An 18,585-nucleotide genomic window follows, 5' to 3' on the forward strand; every position below is an offset into this window, starting at 1 on the left:
TTATATGCTTACAGACACTTGATTAATTTTGAATACAATCAAGGAGCTTTAGTAATTGAACTCCAAGGATAAGAAAGAGTTAAAGTATTCTGAAATCAGCGTCAAATTAAAAGAACACCAATAAAAGGATAAGTAAGAAATTTACATCCTCTAAAGAAAAGAAATTTTTCAGGAACAATAATAAACATTATGCAAATAATTTAATGATATAAGACATGAAAAAAGTTCACTGAATATTATTTTATTGTACTTGGTCCAGAAATCACTGCTATTATTTATTTTCGAATGGTAATGGTGAAATATAATCTTTTAAAGATATAATGTTCTTTATCTAATAAGAAAAAAATATTATAAAATTTTGCGTGAATCTTCTGAATTAGCAAATGCTCTGTTACTATAAAATCTTTTTTTATGGTTTCATTTTTAAGCAAAAAGGAATAAGAAAGATTTAAGGAATACGTGAAGAAATCAGAAAAAAAAATTCAGAATTATTTAAAATGTAATGAAACATTTTTAGTATATCATTCAAATTACTTATCCAAAACCTTCTCCTGACAAGAACGTCATGTTATGTAAGCATGAATGAAACGACATGTTGTTCAAAATGTCATAGCCTAGCTCAGTCATAAAACATAATGATATAGATCTATTTTTCAACAAGAAATCGCAATATTTTTATAATATTAATACCCATATATTATTAGGAAATAAATTTTCAAAATATTTTAATTTTCTTAAATAATGGAACAATATTTAATGATAATTAAATGGTAATAAAATTTAATGATAATTAAATGTCCCTTATATTACAATATCACTGTTTCTGAGATCACATACGGATATATTTATCATTCTTTGTATTTTTACCTCAGAATTTATATAAAAAAATATCTTTATCATTTATATGGATGTTTTGGAATATTTTCTATCTATATTTCACGATCTACACCACATAGTCCGTCAATTGACTTTTCACTGATCAGTAGATATCTGAGAAAATCTAGAATCGCCTGATTTAAAAACCAGCTCGTAAAACTCCAACAATATGATGAAATGTTAGTATGATTTTAATAAATGGCTAAAAAAAATTACAAAATATGACACAAAAAAACTAGTTTCAAAGTTTTAAAATAAAGATTTTTATTAATACAAAAAGCATTTTCTCGATCACTCTGAAATGACAATTTTAATTGATATTTTTAATTGATTGTTTCTTATAAAATGTAGCTGAGCCTTTTTTATTTCACGTCTGTAGCCACAGTTTAATGTTTTTAATCAAAGTATTCTGATATCAGCGTCAAATTAAAAAGACACCAACAACTAAAGTAATAAATTTACATCCTGAAAAGAAAGCCTATTTTTCAGGAAAAAAAATAAATATTGTGCAAATAATTTAATGACGTATGAGAAAGAAAAAAGCTCACTAATTATTATTTTATTGTAAATAGTTCAGAAATAACTGCTATTACATATCGTTGAATGATAAGAGTGAAATAAATACCATACGAATTTGAGGGTATTTCATTAAAGTTTTTACAGCAACTTAGCAACATTCCATTCAACGCTTCACTTAGTTAATTAAAGAAGTTGCAAAACATTAATCGAAATGCTCAGAAAAGGATTCGCCATATCATAAGAAATTCTATTCATTCTCAAGAAAGGAAATGTAAAAGGATTGATGATAAAAATAAGGCTGGAAATTAGCTTAACCATTACGACATGGATAATTACTTGACTTGCCCGTGAAAACTGATGTCATATCGCCCAACACTTAAAAACAGAAAGCAAATTATATCACAAATTATTTTTACATTTTCTTAAAAAAAAAATCATTTCCTATTCTCGAACTGAATGCCAAAATAAACAGGGTACTTTTATGCTTCTGTGTTATTGTTTTTACGTGTTATTTTCAAAAGTATAGCAGAATCAATTTAGTAGATTATCTTATCTTCTAGAAATTATTTCTGTAAATTGGAATCCAGATTTAAAAGTAAATATATTTCCATTGAAACCTGGAATTTTATACAGACATATTTCATTGAACTCTGAAAGACACTAATGAGAGTGCAGTAAAAAATGACAGATAGTGAAAGCGCATTGATAAGAGAAGAAAGAGGAGAATAGAAAAACAGGCATGTACCAACATGTTCGTGAGGATGTTTTAACATGCTCCACTAGATTTATTATTATGAAGCTGCTATCCGCTGCTAATGATACCATTTAGGTAGCAGTTATATCCTTGTATTTTGCTAATAATAATATTCCGATAAGTAATGGAAAATATATGAATAATTCCAATGCTCTGCGGCGGGAAATAACTAATCTATTTCTAATTGCAATAATTTATATTTAAGAAAGAGAAATAAGAAATCATTCAAGATTTCAGTATTCAGTGGGATCATTGGGCAAAAAATAGCTTCCTTCCAAAATGAATGTTAGTAAACGAAAGAATTTGGGAAAAGACAAAAATATTGGCAGACTTTGTATGAAAAAAAGAGGAGAAAATGTATAAAGAATAAGAAAGAAATAAAAATTATTTATGAAAATTTATTTGCTATTTTTATTACTCTACAAGATGGAAAAAGATAACTTTGTTGTTAATCAAAAAAAAGATTTTTAATTAATTAAAACCATGAATTGTTTGGTATATCATTAGAAGCAATATCAATGAACAATGAAATGCTGTTTCTTTTAAAATTTCGACGCTAAACTTGATTTTATAAAGGAAAAAAATACTAGGAGCTACTTTTTCCCGCATTATACTTTACTTTTATGAAAAAGTACTGAATATCAAAATATTGATTCCTTGTTCCGTCTAGTAATCAAAATACAATAGATTAGAAATTATATAATATTACGCCGAAAAAAAATTCAGATTATAGTAACTGTAATCGACGATATTCTATGAAGCAGAAAATTTTCTTCTAACTTTTTATTCATCTAATAAAGTTTAAATTTTTGCTTTCAGTGCCTTTTAGTACTTAAAGAAAATGTGTGTATACCAAGTTAGCGTATGAAAAAATCATTGTTATGTTAATTTGATGCAAATAAATTTATAGAATTTTATAAAAAATTCAATTATTTACTACTTAGCAGATAACTTATCTTTAGCAAATGTTTAATGAGATTTGTATAATCGCGCTCGATATCAGTGTTTGTTATTTAATTATTACTATTTATTTCGGTGCATTAAGCGAATAATAAACTCAACAAAGCTTTAGATTGCATAAAAATTAATTAACAAATAGATATGAGTCGATTATAGAAAGCAAAAATAACCAACAATATGTTCTCAGGATTTTATTGAATTAGGAGGATTTTATCGAATTAGGTAATTGATAATCTGAATGAATGAACACTTCAAAATTCATGAATAATTTACGATTCTCATTAAATACCTATTCTTGACCTAATTTTGATTTAGAAAAATATGCTTGAATTGATTTAGGAATTTATTCTGTATTAATTATTATTTTACTATTATTACCCTCTTCATTATTATTTCCCTATTTATTGAACATTGAAATTATTTTAGGAAATTAAACTGGTTGACAAGAACGAATGAAGGTCAAAACAAGTGAAACAAAAGTAAACTAAGCTTACAAATAGTCAGATGCAAAATGATAAGGAGTTCTAAAGAATAATTTATCAATGTATTTTTGAATATTTCATTAGTTTCTGCCGATTCAAACATTACATTCATACAACGCAAGAAGTGAATATCAATCTTTTTTTTTTGCTGTTGTTGTTGTTGTTAAATTATTCATAGAAAGAATCATTTTGTTTAATGATTCATTTTATTTTGCGCTGTTTTTCAATTTTTCCTATCCTTTTGTTGTTGTTTTTTTTTTCAGCTTTTTCTTAAATTTTTTACAAAAAATATTAATCAGCTAAAAATAGAAACAGTGAAACAAAGATACAATAAATTTTTAATCGATGCTTTTTGTTATTTTTTTTGATAATTTTTTCTGAATATAAAACTTTAAGATCAAAGATTGACTTATTCACTCTTCTTCGGACTTTCAATCTTTCAGTAACGATGAAAATGAAGCCTGTAGTAGCAGTTATACCATTCACTTATTACTTACTAATGTACGCCGGGACAGCCTGGATGGTAGAGCGTTGGATTCGTGCCCTTTAGGTTGCGAGTTCGAACCCAGCCGGCCGATCACCTCTGTGTGTGGTGGCTGGCGCACGTATAAATATGTCGTGGTCACACAGTCTTCCATGTTGAGAGTAATACCACTTGGGGTACTGGATCAGAGGTGATCGTTCTCAGATTCAGGTCTAAATTACTATCTGTGGATGACTGAATGAAATGCGTAAATGAAAAAAGAAATGTTTGTGACGTCTGTGTAGTCAAGTCGACCCTAGTTGGCTCTACGATGTAAAGAACAGGCGCTCTCCCTCAGGCATAAATTAGCTGTCTTCGAACAGCGGTCTTACCCATGGCAAGTGACATAAGAAACAACAACAACACTACTTATTAATTAAACTAAATTCGAAATTCAACAAAATTTCATCTACCTACAAAGCAAATTATTCCAAAGAAATTTTTTTTAATTGTTTGAAAAAATAACAGTCAGATTACATCTGCATATTTCATTTCAAAGCAAAACAGCTTACCATTTTAAACAAAGCCAAGTGTAGACAATAATCATAAGATGATAATTACCATTTTTTTTATCTTTTCTGTTAATCGAATTTTGTATTGAATAAGATGTTGCTCATTAAATGTTAAAGTACATTGCATGTTTTTGTCACAAATTATCATTTTGGTTTTACAACCATTGCCGCCCGGTCTCTTGAGATCATTTCCACTGTATGTCATCCATGGGTACAGAAACAGGCACCAGATATATCGGGAAGGCACAAGGACACGGGTACGTTGGTCTAAGATATGGAGGATATGAATCTGGTGGAATGGTTATGGATGATATGGATATAGTGGTCTTAGAAGATATGGAGATTTTGGATATTGTAATGATGCATATTGGAAAATGGCAAAAAAATCAATATAATTCTTTAACAGAGAATAATATACTGAAATCATTGGGGAATTTTACAGCAGCTAGGAATAAATATTAATTTAATACTATACAATTTAACACATATTCACAATAATGTAATCATTACACATTTCTAATATTTTATTTATTAGTTAAAATATTTCATTTACTTTCTAACTGTTTTTAATTCAGATTATTTAAAACTTTTTTGCGAAAAAACAAGCTTTCTGTTAAATATGTTAAACTTTTTCTTTTTGATTTATCAAATTCTATTTTTCGAAAAAAGAAAATAGAATCTCCCATCAAATATTTCTCTTGTCTTAAGTTCTCATTTTCTCAAAAGGCTTAATTTCAATTTTAATCTATTTTGAGCTTCACTTTTCAGTTTACAACTTTCAGGAAAAGATATTTAGAAGTTCAAAACCTTTGTCTAACCGACCTCAAACAACATAATTTTTAATTGGGTTTATTGTTGGAGTATACTGATGCAAAAGCCCTATTTATAATGCTGCGGCAGTGTGTGATAGATTGACAAGGATATGATTTTAGAAGTATAAGACAAGGGTTCTGTTATAGGTGTGATGGTAAAAATCCTTTTCTATTTAATTTTTGCATTTTAAATAAGACGGCTACTTAAATTCAAAGAGTTAAGTAATCGGATCATTATGTGAATGCTCCAATGATATTATTTATACAAAAGCACCTTTAGTTTACTTCTATAATAATGCGAACATTGCTACATTGCTTTGTAATATTTACAACAGAGTTCTCTTTCATATACTGCTTTTATTTAAAGCATGTTGGTCAAAAAAAAATATTTCTTTCCTTTAAAATTTTGAAAATTTTTATTTATTTCAACCAATAATTTCATAATGAAATTATATTTTGTTTATTTTTTTCCTCTCACAGGAACTCTGGGGAGCATTTGTCCCTGTGGAAATAAATATGTACCTAGTATTGAAGACTGAACCTGAAAACTCATTCTACAATACATGTAAATGTCTTGAATATAAATAGTGAAAGTTTGAATGAATTAAGTCTTGCAATACTTATTTTTGCTCACGATTGCTACATTAAATTCAGAATGATTGTTTTAATAGTTCTCGAATTACCTACATTCACTGCTGTTTGTTTGTCATAAAGGGATACCAAAATAAATGTTTAAACTAGTAATCTAGTAAACCATTATATATCTTCAAGCGCCGGCCTCCTGGCATAGGGGTAGCGCGTCTTCCCCGTGACCTTGGCGTACCGGGTTCGAGTCCTGGTTTGGGCATGGTTGTTCTATCTGCGAGATGTGAGAATGTGCCCTCCTGTAAAAAGGAGTTGTACAAGCGATTGAGTGATACGTGAGTAGCGAAGTCGTACTCTTGGCCCTAGTTGGCGCTACTATAAAAACAAGAGATGCTCCCCCTCCGGCTCAAATCCCCGTCTTCGTAACAGCGGGCTTGTCCGTGGCAAGTGCAATAAGAAACAACAACAAGAATAATATCATTAAACACGTTATACCGTAAGAAATGTAAAAAATGCCGTATGCAAGAGCAATATCTTATGTGATTTTAGAAATTTTACATATTATGCATTCACTGATTCAAATAAATATTCTAAAAATTCATATCTACTTCACCATTTCCAATTGCTTGTAAAGCACACTATGCAGTAAGAGAACTCACTGACTTCTTCTCTGCATTTAACTTAGGACACAGATCGCAATCCATTTGCCTAATAGATGAAGATGCTTCAATTAATACCGAAGGGGAAAAAATGCTATTGATGATTCACATACGAAAACTAATAAGAATATAATAGAGTGTGATACTATAAACAACATGAAATTTGTCTAATGATACCTGCACCTACTTCATTCAACAAGTAAAATACTCCACATTATAAAATATTGTACAAAATAAATTTAATTTTATATAATTTTTATATTAAATAATTTTTAAGAACCATGGAATAACAAAGTATTTTTCTTAAATATGACAATTATGAAAAAAAAAATCTGTTTTAAGAATATAAATAAAACATATTTTCATGTATTAATTCACAACTGAAAACTAATAAGAATATAATACAGTATGATACTATTAACAATATAAAGTTTCTTTAATGACACCTGCGTATATTTTGGATAAAGAGAAATATACTCCATACAACAAAATTAATTTATTTAATTATTTTATATCAAAAACTTTTAATCAACGTGGAATAAAAAGAATTTTTCATATATATCACAATTATAAAACAAAGTACTTTAAGAATATAAATATAAGATTTTTTTCCATCGGATAAGATGGAGATTCTGAGGTGAGTTTTTTTTTAAATCTCACCTTTTACCATTAAAATTCAGTATATAATTAATCAACTGATATTTTCTTGAAAAGTATAGATACATATTGTTATGCATATTTTTGTTGAAGAAGAACACAGGAATCTCATCCTTTATCAAATTCAAAAGACTTTCAATAAAATTTTAAATTTTCCAGTTAAAAGCAGTTTTAACTTTTCTATGTCTAAGAGAGCAATTTTAACCATTTTATGAAGTAAACTACAACTGAATCCCGAATCCAAGAGAAGATCACAAAATCCTATTTGTGAATGAAATTCACTTATTGTTTATGCATTTGATAAAAAGAATAGCATTTCTTCTTTATATAAAAGCTCATTAAAAAAAAGAATAGCGCTGAATATTTTAGTTCTTTTTTTATATTATAACTTAGAAACAGATCAATAGTTCATAATTTCGATTTTTCCATCCATAAACTATTTAATAATAAATTACTGAATATGATTCCACGGTTCTGCTAGAAAAAGGAGCTTTCAAAATTAATGGATATCTTGCATATATACAAATACATCATGGAAGTTCCAGACTTTGTTCTGGTGTCTTTAGTATATCAAAAATTACAATTTTATTCTGCTTGGGCTGGTTAGTTGATTCTTAATATGAGACGGCAAAAGTTACTCTGAATTACTTTTTATAGATATGAAAACCAATTTTATGATCTACACAAGATTAAGACGATAATTAACAATTATTAAGTACTTATATTCTATTAGATTACAAATTAATTACATTTTATTGAAATTTACAACTTAATTTAGATGAATATAGAAATGTTTTAATTTCTTCAGAATTAATGAAAGGAGAAGCATAATCAAAATGTTTAGCAACTAAACCGTTTGCCAAAAATGCCTGAAAGATATACTTTTTAATATTACAATAAATGAAAAAAAATCCATTGCAAATAAAATAATATCATAAAAATCTATATAATTTTACTATCATTTATAAAGATTTATGAAAGGAAGTTCGGCTTTGATAATAGACTATCATGAAATGACAAAAAAAATATGAAAAATATTTTATTGAGAAAATTTTCGAACAGACAGAAATGATCTCTTTTGTCTCTAAACATGAATCAATTGAGCATTTCTAATCTTTAAAAATGATAAAACGATAAGAAAAATATTCGATACAATTCATATCTAGCAAACTGATTTATTTCTGTTGTCCTTGGCATCTTGACATCGATTGCGCATTGAACTGCTAAGTAGGCTACCTCAGAAAGAAGTATATAAAGACAGAGCTCTCAGTACAAATCAATCTGCTTACGTTTTCAAGCAATATCAACAAAAATGATGAAAACTTTGGTAAGTAAAATCGTAAGTTTCCTTAAATTGCAGTTAAAAGCTATTCCAATCGCATTGGTGAATACTTAAAAAACATATTACTCTATTCCTTTATGGAGTAATTTTCTATTTTTTAAATTAATACTTAGGATGACGAGTGTAAATGAGTGATTATTATTATTACACATTCACATTCAAAATGAGTTAAAAATTAAAATTGATATAAGAAGGAATAAAGGAAAAAATAGTCTTTCGGGTATTGATTTTTTTGAAATAGTAAAATGATAATAATAATAATAATAATGAACAGATATGCATAACAACAAAAGTAAAAAAATACGAAATTTTTAAAACTTCTACTGCGTTAATGGCTATACTTTTCCCCATTTAATTCCGTAATAACTTTTAGAAAATACATACAAACTTTAGACGAAAAAGAAACGTAGTAGTATTACATCATGCTAAATTTATTGAGAACTTATGTTTTAGTGAAAATCCACAAAATCCATTAATAAGCAAAAACAAGAGTTTATGAAACAGCAGATGATTCCTTAGAAAAGCAATAATATAAAGGATGCTCAAATTTCAATGCTTATAAAGAAGCAAATATATACTCATTAATGCATCAAAATAGGATTTGATAACTGTCTTGTGAAATCGCCGCAAAAAAAATGAATCCAAACTTGTAAATAGTTTATTCAAATGAATTTTAATATTAAAAAACACGTTGAATAAAAGGAATTCCATGTAGTAGCTAGAATATTCATATAAGAAGAAGAAAAATAAAACTGCAAAAATAATGATTTTTATTTTTATCAAATTCCGTAATTATTTTTCTCCATTTCAAGATCGTCGTCTTGGCTCTTGTCGCCATCGCCGCCTGCTCCCTGGATGTCATTCCTCATTACAGCCATCACGGTCATGGGCACGGAATCAGCAGCAGATACTTTAAAAAGGCACAAGGACATGGTTATGGAGGATATGGATTGGGATATGGCGGATATGGTCTTGGATATGGAGGCTATGGTCTCGGGTATGGAGGCTATGGTCTCGGGTATGGAGGCTATGGTCTCGGATATGGTGGCTATGGATACGGAGGTCTTGGATATGGAGGATACGGTTATGGTGGTTTGGGATATGGAGGTTATTTCTAAAGGGTAAAGATATTTATATTTCACAGCCTAAAGTCTTTTAGAAGTATTTTTTTTATCATGATCTATCTGTCTAGGAGCTATTTTAATTTTGCGTTTGGTATATTGGTAGATACATTACATGGAAATTCTCCTGAAATAAGATGATTTCATTGCATTTAAAACGCCAACGAACTAAATCAAAAATATTTTTTTTTTCTTACCTAATTAAAAAAATTTATTTAGGTTTGGGGTCTTCTCTAGATGTTGTGAAATCTCATGGCACAAATATAGTTAATCATATATCACGTTGCATATTAATGCTTTATAATTTTCATATAATTATTTTTAATTAAATAGTGCTAATTATTAATTAATATGTATGAGTAAACAGATCTTGGTATATTTATCGTTATTATTACAGGTGAAAATTTAATTTAATGACTTTTACTTCTGGAATTGGCATAAATTCTGCCAAAATTTAGGGATTCAAAATTTAATGAGCACTAGAATTTCTTTATGGAGAAATAAAAGGATATTTTGAGTAGTGAAAACACCATTTTAAACTTCCTTAAAAGTTACATTTATAATAGAAAGCTTAGTTATATCATGTTTCTATTTTTAAAATTTTATTAAAAAAAATTCCATAACTAAGTGGTATTAAAAGTTTTCATCTCTTTTACAGGAGAAATGTTCCACAGGACGATAGCCTAAGGAAACCTGAACAGAGGCATCATTAAAGTGAAGACAATACGACATAAACAATTGGCAGTTTGGGAATCTTTGAAATTTGGGAAATAATTCAAAAATTGTACATGAAATAAATTGATATTTTAACTAAGTGCTTCTGTCTTTCAATTTATCCAAAACCATCTGTTTTCTAAAAAGCAGCTTATATTCTTACGGAAGCATGATTCATTTCGAAAACAACCAAGCTGCTTTAGTAAATAAACTCCAAGGAACTTAACTTATAAAGAATTTAAAAAAATTATGCATTAGTAAATAATATTAGGATTTATTATCAAATGTTTTTATACACCTAAATGCTATTTTTAATTTCATTTTCATGCATAAATGAATCAGAAGGAATTAAGAAATATATCAATGAATGAGATGACGATTCAAAAGTAATGGAAACCTTTATATTATATAATCCAAGATATTAATCCAAAACGACCTTTTGACACGAAGGTCATGTTATGTAAGCATGAATGGCATGTTTGGAACGCCATAGCCAGAAAATATAAAGATATAGGTCTATTTTTCAATAAGAAATTGTTATCATTTTAGAATTTTATATACATATATTATTAGGAGATAATAATGACATTTTTCAGAGAATTTTATTCATTTTTTAAATAACTTAACAACATTTAATGATAATGATAATAGTTCGAATATTGAAACATTAATTTTTAAATGATCATATAAGTACATTTTTTTCTTTTTTGAATTTCAATCGCAGAATATATAAAATAAATTTTCGTAATTGTCCATCCGGATATTTGGCAATATATACTATCACATTAAATATACTCCTCAACGTGACCTACCTCACTTTATCCGTTATTCGGCATTCCATTGCTCGATAGATATCTGCGAAGGTCTAGAGTCGCCTTATAGAATAATTTTCCCTTAGACTACCACTGCTGTGAAGAAGAAATTTATCAATTATCAATCAATCAATTTATCTAATCTCAAAAAGAATAATAAATTTTATTTATTTATTTATTGAAATTCAAATTTGTGACGCAATACCGAATACTTACAGCACTATAAAAATTTTAAATAAAATTACAAAGAGGAAACATGAATAGAAAATAACGCACAAAGAAGAATAACTTGCGAAACTATGATGTTTTACAACAATTACTCACTTTTTTTTCAAGAAGTCCTCCAAACAATTTTGCTAATTTTAGGTTATTGTTTCCTCTTGTTCGAAAGTTTGAAAAAGGATCTTTCCATGATGAGCATCCGGTTTATCATTACACAAGGTTTTTTGACAATTCATCCGATCCAAACAATTTGGCCATTCTGTTCTCACATTATGCGAATTTTAGCAGTGAATAATTTTTTTATCGTGTTCTAAAGATATGTCAGGTGTTCTCTATTTTGGAGAACCATTTCAAGTTTCGTATCTGTTTATTCTACTTTATTATATAGATTCCAGGATGAAATGAGTGATTAAATATGATGAGGATTCGTTCAATGAATGTAATGCTCTTTTTATATATTTGTCGCAATGGAACTGCATCTTTTTTATTTTTTTATTTATTAACGCGGCTTGTCCCACACGAAATCCTCTACTTTATTTCTGTATTGCAAAGATTTGATTCCTAAACATATAAATAAGCGAAATTTAATACAAAAATCTGTATAAATAAAGCAAAGTATATAAAGTTATGAATATAGAAAATGTCACTAAAAAATCAGGAATACTTGTCAATTTGCAAGAGTAAGAATTGACGCAATTATAAAATAAGAAAATTATTCAAACAATCATTTAAAAGATGAAATGAATGATTAATATGAAATATTTAACACTAAAGAATTGGAATCATTGCGTTATCCATTGCGTATCCTTACGAACGAAAAAGGATTGACATCGCAATAAAGTTTCAAATAATGTGTAATTAATTATTAATTAATATGCGCAATGAATTTACCGTGTGAAAACAATATTTCAAAAGGAAAATACGAATGTATTACACGATTCTGGAAATAATAAAATATAGATAAGATAGAAATACAAAATTAACAATAAATAATAAACCAGTAAAATTAGAAATAAAAAATAATAAAGTAAAATAACACATCACTTTTCAATTCATTATTCCTCTTACTTCTTTTCAATATAATTATATATTTCACATTCCAAAAGCATCATTCTATCCATGATAGGCAAATTTTTTAACTTCAAATCATATTAAAATTTTAAAATTCAAATTCTTATATGCTTATAATGCATTATAGTATTCAGTATCATCTCCAAATCACTCATTGAGAAATAAACTAATTCCGTAAAACATTATAAATAAAACCCTCTGCAATGTTACAGGTTTAAATTTTGTATCAATGTTATTCGAGCAACGAAGTATAGTTTGTTCAATTTTGTTTTGAAACTGGATTGATAAAATTTGATGCAATGAATTCAAAATTCGTAAAATAAGATATAAATGAAAATGGGTATTAATTAAAATAGATTTAATTATAATTCCATTTCTGAATGCTCGTTGGATAGATGTTACCAACAAGCAGTTTAACAAGCTTTGTATATAAGGAATGCATTGTTTGTTAAATTATCATTGAAAAAAACACTTTAAGAAACTTGTGATAAAAAAATGCTTCTTACTTTGAAATTTTCCCATTTTATATTCCATAGTATTTTTAAAAACTAAAGACAATTAAAACCAATTTTAACTTTTATTCTTATTACATAAAGAAATAGTGAAAAACTTTCAAACATTTTCTAAATTCTGTAAATTAAAATGTTAAAATTGAAGTCTGAAAGGCTAAAAAAGAAAGAAGATGAATTATGAGATTTTTACGAAAAATACAAAATTAATCACAAGCAAAAATTATCTTATACTTTATGGAAGTAAAAATGAGACCTATGTTATGATAAAAAGGAATACACTGAAACTTTTGAATGGATTTTTGAATGGAGTAATTTTATGAGATTATTGGGGTTTTTTTTAGCATGAGAAATAAAAAACAGTACTCATAATATAATTTTCTTTTCTACTGGATGTTCATGAAATAAACTCATTTTTAAAAAAACACCGCAAAGCAATTTCGAAACAAATGTAATATATTTGTATCTAGTAATACAATTCTATTGTATATTATTTAGAATTCTCATTACTCTAACAAAAGAGAAGCGATTATTAATTAGTATGATGTTTCTGAGATCTCTGGAAGGTAGTTCGGGGACGAAATTAAGCATAATGCAGTACATTTACTCAAAGGAACTGTTTCAATTTATAGAAGTCAAAGCATAATCCCGAATGCCGCCTTCAAATATACTTTCACCTTTACACGTAATTATATTTTGAAAAACTAATAAATAAATTTTAAATTAAAAAAATTATGTATAATTTTTTAACAATGGTTGAGATAATTCCAATTGTACTTTAATTGTTAATTATACAGTTCCATATTCAAATCATTCTGGTGATCCAATAGCTGCTTCAAATATTCAAAATTATACACGTCATTTCAGAATAAAATAGCAGAAATATTATTATAACAGTTATAATAGTGTGATATCTGATATAATTTAAAATACTCATAGATTAATAAAAAAGAAATGTTCATATGAAGTGAGTGAGGCTGAAAGGCAGTTTAAAAATTGGTAATTCTTTCATTTATTTAATTGCGTTAATCGTCCCGTACACAGGTTTCCCAGTTACCAATAGTGGGTCAAGAGGTCCATTTTAAATTGAAAAGATTATCTAAAATTCCCTTAGAGACGATTTACCTCTTTTTGTAACTTTTTTCTATTCTATACTATCGACATCACACGTTTCTCTTTTCAAAGTCACCATTCAATAGATTATTCACATCAATACACAGAATAACTCATTTATTTTATGTTCACCTTCTATCGTATCAGTCAAAGAAACACACAACCCTCTATAAACTAAATCTTAAACACCTGGAAAGCATTCCTGTGCAAATTATTTCATCGTTGTCCATAGCCATCTAAAACCCTTGAAATTTCACCCAATCAAGATAACTTGTAAAATTCCGGCACAAGTGTACTTAACAATTTTAGTGAAAAGTGTATTCAATTGAGAAAAATACTAAAATTTTTACTTGGAGACCAAATAGTCTCCTTTATTAGAACATGAGGCAATATTTGTTCAAGATATGTTTCAAAGTCTGCATGATCTATATTAATATCTTCTTCAGGCATGTGATAAAAGTTCTGACTCTTAATGATTCGTACCATTGAAATAGAAATAAACTTATATATGTCGAAATGTTACTGAGTATTTTTCCATTTCAATAGATTTCTTATATTGAAGCAAACAATATTCGATTGGCGAAATTTAACTCCTGCAAAAATTAATGCATTATTATAATACTTATACTTATTATAATACTTATACTTATTATAATACTTATACTTATTATAACACTTATACTTATTATAATACTTATACTTATTATAAAATATACCTATACTTAATATAAAATAAGTATAATGAAATGATATCATTAAATTGGAAAAAAAATAATATTTTCAGAAACATATTCATTCTGTATCGAAAGAAAAATTAGGAGAATTATATGAATCAATTTTTTTTAAAAAAAATGGGAGAAGATAGCATTCAAAATATATTCCTAGGAAGACTTTCACAATTACATAAATTCATAATAGTGCCTCTTCTTGAGCTTCAAACTTCAATCTTTTTAAAATTATTTATATTATATTGATTCAGTCAACGATAATCATAAGAAGAAAAGAAAATGGACGTTTTTGTAAAGAAAAACATTTATTCTTTCTCACTATAAAATAAATCACAATTTTCTATTTATTAATTATCGTACTGAAAGTGCGTAATGCTATAAATGAGCTTACTAATTCCTAGTGCTTTATTTAAACGTTTTCAGTTTAGGACATTTGAAATAAGAAAAGAAAAAAGCAGCAAAAATGTAACAAGAAAATATATTTAAACGAAAACTGTCTAAATAAGTAAGTAAATGGAAACTACTGCAAATCAGTGATGATATAAGTAAATAATACAATAATTCTTTTGATATTATACATTTGGAGCTAGAATATTCAGTAAGAAAAAAGAACAATGAAATTTTAAAAACTAAAATCAAAATACTGATGATTAATTACTCCATGACACAATTAATTGTATCTCCATAATATAGCTATTCTTTTGCAGAAAACTATAGCTATTCTTTAGAAATAAATACACATATTGGAATTCTGCATTATTCAGAAATTAAATTATGAAACAGGAAAGTTTACGAATAGTATAAAACATTCGAAGAAAAGAAAGAAAACTATATGAAACACAGAGCTACTAATAATACCGTTTAGCTTCAAACAAGAATTCTAAAAAAAAGCGAGAAATAAAAACAAATTGGAACGCTTGGTTTTATTATAATTCTTTTTGAAAATTAAAGAAATCCATGATACTCTCAAATTGTGTTAAAGACTTTGAATGGGAGACCCATTCATTACTCATTGAAGAAGAAATTTTTTTAATGAAATTGCTTGAATTTACATTTTATTTAATGAATTTAAATCATGGGTTGACAGCACAAGCAAAGAAAAATAAAATGAAAATCCTGTATGAAGAAATACCAGATTTAGAAGATAATGACAAAATTATTCTATTCATTCATATACTCTCCATTCTAACTTTGAAAAAAGTACAGAATAAAAACTACTGTTCAAAAACTATTTAAATTTCCCAATACTATACAAAATAATTTAAGAAAAAGTTTACTCACAAGCATATTGATCATTATCAATATGCTCATTAAATGATCGAGTAATTGATTTTTCATAATAATCAAGAAAAAGAAACTTTTGAAGTCTTAAAGATATTAATATTTTTAATTATTGCTAAAGATTTCTTTTCTAATCAAATCCGTCTTAATAATTCTAACCCAGCTTTTCTTTTCTTCAAAGTCTCCATCGCTTCCAAAAAAATTATTGAATTTATCTCATTACACTCAGAAGAAGATTTTTAGCACTAAACAGAAATTAGAATTAATACCGATTCCAATTTCTAATTCTGATTCATTTTCTGATTCCGATTGGAATTAGAAAAGAAGGGAAAAAGTCTTCTATTACAAAGTCTTTAAAGAGGGATATTTGTTTCATCTCAAATAACAAAATTCTCCTAGATATAGAAAGAAAGAAACGATTGAGAATATCATTTATAAAAAGATAAGATAGTACGTTTTTATATTAATCATGATAATTTCCAAGAAAAATTAATTTCCCCAATAACTTTTACAATAACACACTTCAGTTTTTAGTGCTCGTCACAATTCCATTGCTTTTTTACAATCAGATGAGTTGAGTTAAGCCACAGATTACAGGAAATAACATTAATAATTTGTCACATAATCAGCTTTCTGAAAATAAAATTAAATCAATCAACCATATAATGTTTTATTCTGGTTATGTAAGAGGAATTTTATCAATACATTTATCATTCATTTTTTAATCCCCTTCCGGTTTGTGCCATAATCTTGATATGGAAATAAGGTCATTTGAACTGTCCTTGACATTTCCACTTAACTGACTCCCGCTTTCGTTAAATTGAATCTGTTGAAGAAACTGTATATAAAAGGAAGTTTACAAGCGTTAAAAGTATTGTTCTTGAATTTCCGAGCAAACATTCGAAAATGATGAAAACTGTAGTAAGTATATTTTGATTTTAGAACTTAAATAACTACTCTTATCTTCTGTATAAATAGTTCATAAGCATATATTAATTTGATAAAATGTGTTATTATACATTAAATGTAAGATTTTTCCAAACTTTCGCTAACATTTTTTTTTCACAGAATCAAATCTTTTCATATTGTAAGCAAAAAAAAAAAAAAAAAAAAAAAAAAACGATGTATACAAATTAGATCCTGTATACAAATTAGAATTATAAATGTGAAATTTTGAAAATTGAGATTCCCATACAGTTTACAATATTCGCGATCTCTTAAAAAACTATTTAAATCTTTAAAAGAAGTTTCAGTTTTATATTAAAGGAATTCGTCAAAAATTTACATTTATATTTCCAAAAATGTAATCCTAACCCTGAAAAGCATACTACAGAAATCTTTCATGATCTAAACTACAAATAACATATAATAGTCTAAACACTGAAACGGAATGCCCTAATAAGAAAACGCGGCAATTGAAGAACATGAACATAATAAAAATAATATAAATTACATGATAAATAACAAAAGCAGAATTTTTTTTACAATGATCTATATGGAAACTGGAAGTTGAACCAGATTTAGATACAAAAAGTAAAGTTTAAACTCCATTGGAAAGTTCGGCATTAATTCTAAAGTGATTTATTAGACAAATAATACAAAATCATCAATATTTCCAAAAAAAATCAAAAATATTTGATATACAATTTTACAATTATATACAATTTTTTTTTAAATGAGGAGGTTACGAATAATTTATTTTTTATGCAGATCCTCGTTTTGGCTCTTGTAGCCATTGCTGCCTGCTCTTTAGATGTAATTCCACACTACAGCCACCACGGCTATGGACACGGAATCAGTAGTAGATACTTCAGGAAAGCACAAGGACATGGATACGGATTGGGATATGGCGGTTACGGCCTCGGATATGGTGGCTATGGAGGTTATGGATATGGAGGTTTAGGAGGATACGGCGGATATGGATACAATGGTCTTGGAGGATATGGAGGGTTTGGATATGGATATAATGCCTACTTATAAAAGGTGAGATACGTGTTTTGGTTTTCAGTACAATAAATTATCAAAGCAAAGAGTAAAAATTTATTAATTACTTAATTTTTTTGATAAACCCACACACATTCACATATATGAATATGTATATATGTATAAGCAGAATTTTTCATCGAAATTTTACATTTTGGGGGTTACCTATTAATTTTTATGTTAAAAATATTAATTGATTTTTAAGATGTTTTTTAAACATATCTGACAATTTTATAGTTTGGTTGACTGCTAAACCATAGCATTAAAATAAAAATAATTTTTTTGTATAATCAGCTTGCAGCTACTTTATATTTTCTTCATTAAATATTGGAAATTATTTATCTTTTTAC

General features: G+C 27.2%; 2 protein-coding genes across 2 annotated transcripts; both read left to right on the forward strand.

Annotated features, from left to right (window-relative positions):
• The first annotated feature begins 8,634 nt into the window (after positions 1-8,634).
• LOC129962407 (neuropeptide-like protein 30) lies at positions 8,635-10,545 on the forward strand. The gene is made up of 3 exons (XM_056076165.1): positions 8,635-8,666; positions 9,494-9,802; positions 10,461-10,545. Exons 1-2 carry the CDS (start codon positions 8,652-8,654, stop codon positions 9,797-9,799), a joined length of 321 nt encoding a protein of 106 aa, XP_055932140.1. The 5' UTR covers positions 8,635-8,651; the 3' UTR covers positions 9,800-9,802; positions 10,461-10,545.
• Positions 10,546-17,086: 6,541 nt separating this feature from the next.
• LOC129962253 (neuropeptide-like protein 31) lies at positions 17,087-18,232 on the forward strand. The gene is made up of 2 exons (XM_056075996.1): positions 17,087-17,173; positions 17,963-18,232. Exons 1-2 carry the CDS (start codon positions 17,159-17,161, stop codon positions 18,230-18,232), a joined length of 285 nt encoding a protein of 94 aa, XP_055931971.1. The 5' UTR covers positions 17,087-17,158.
• The last annotated feature ends 353 nt before the right edge of the window (positions 18,233-18,585 follow it).

The sequence above is a fragment of the Argiope bruennichi genome, chromosome 2 (assembly GCF_947563725.1).
Source record: "Argiope bruennichi chromosome 2, qqArgBrue1.1, whole genome shotgun sequence".
Taxonomy (NCBI): domain Eukaryota; kingdom Metazoa; phylum Arthropoda; class Arachnida; order Araneae; family Araneidae; genus Argiope; species Argiope bruennichi.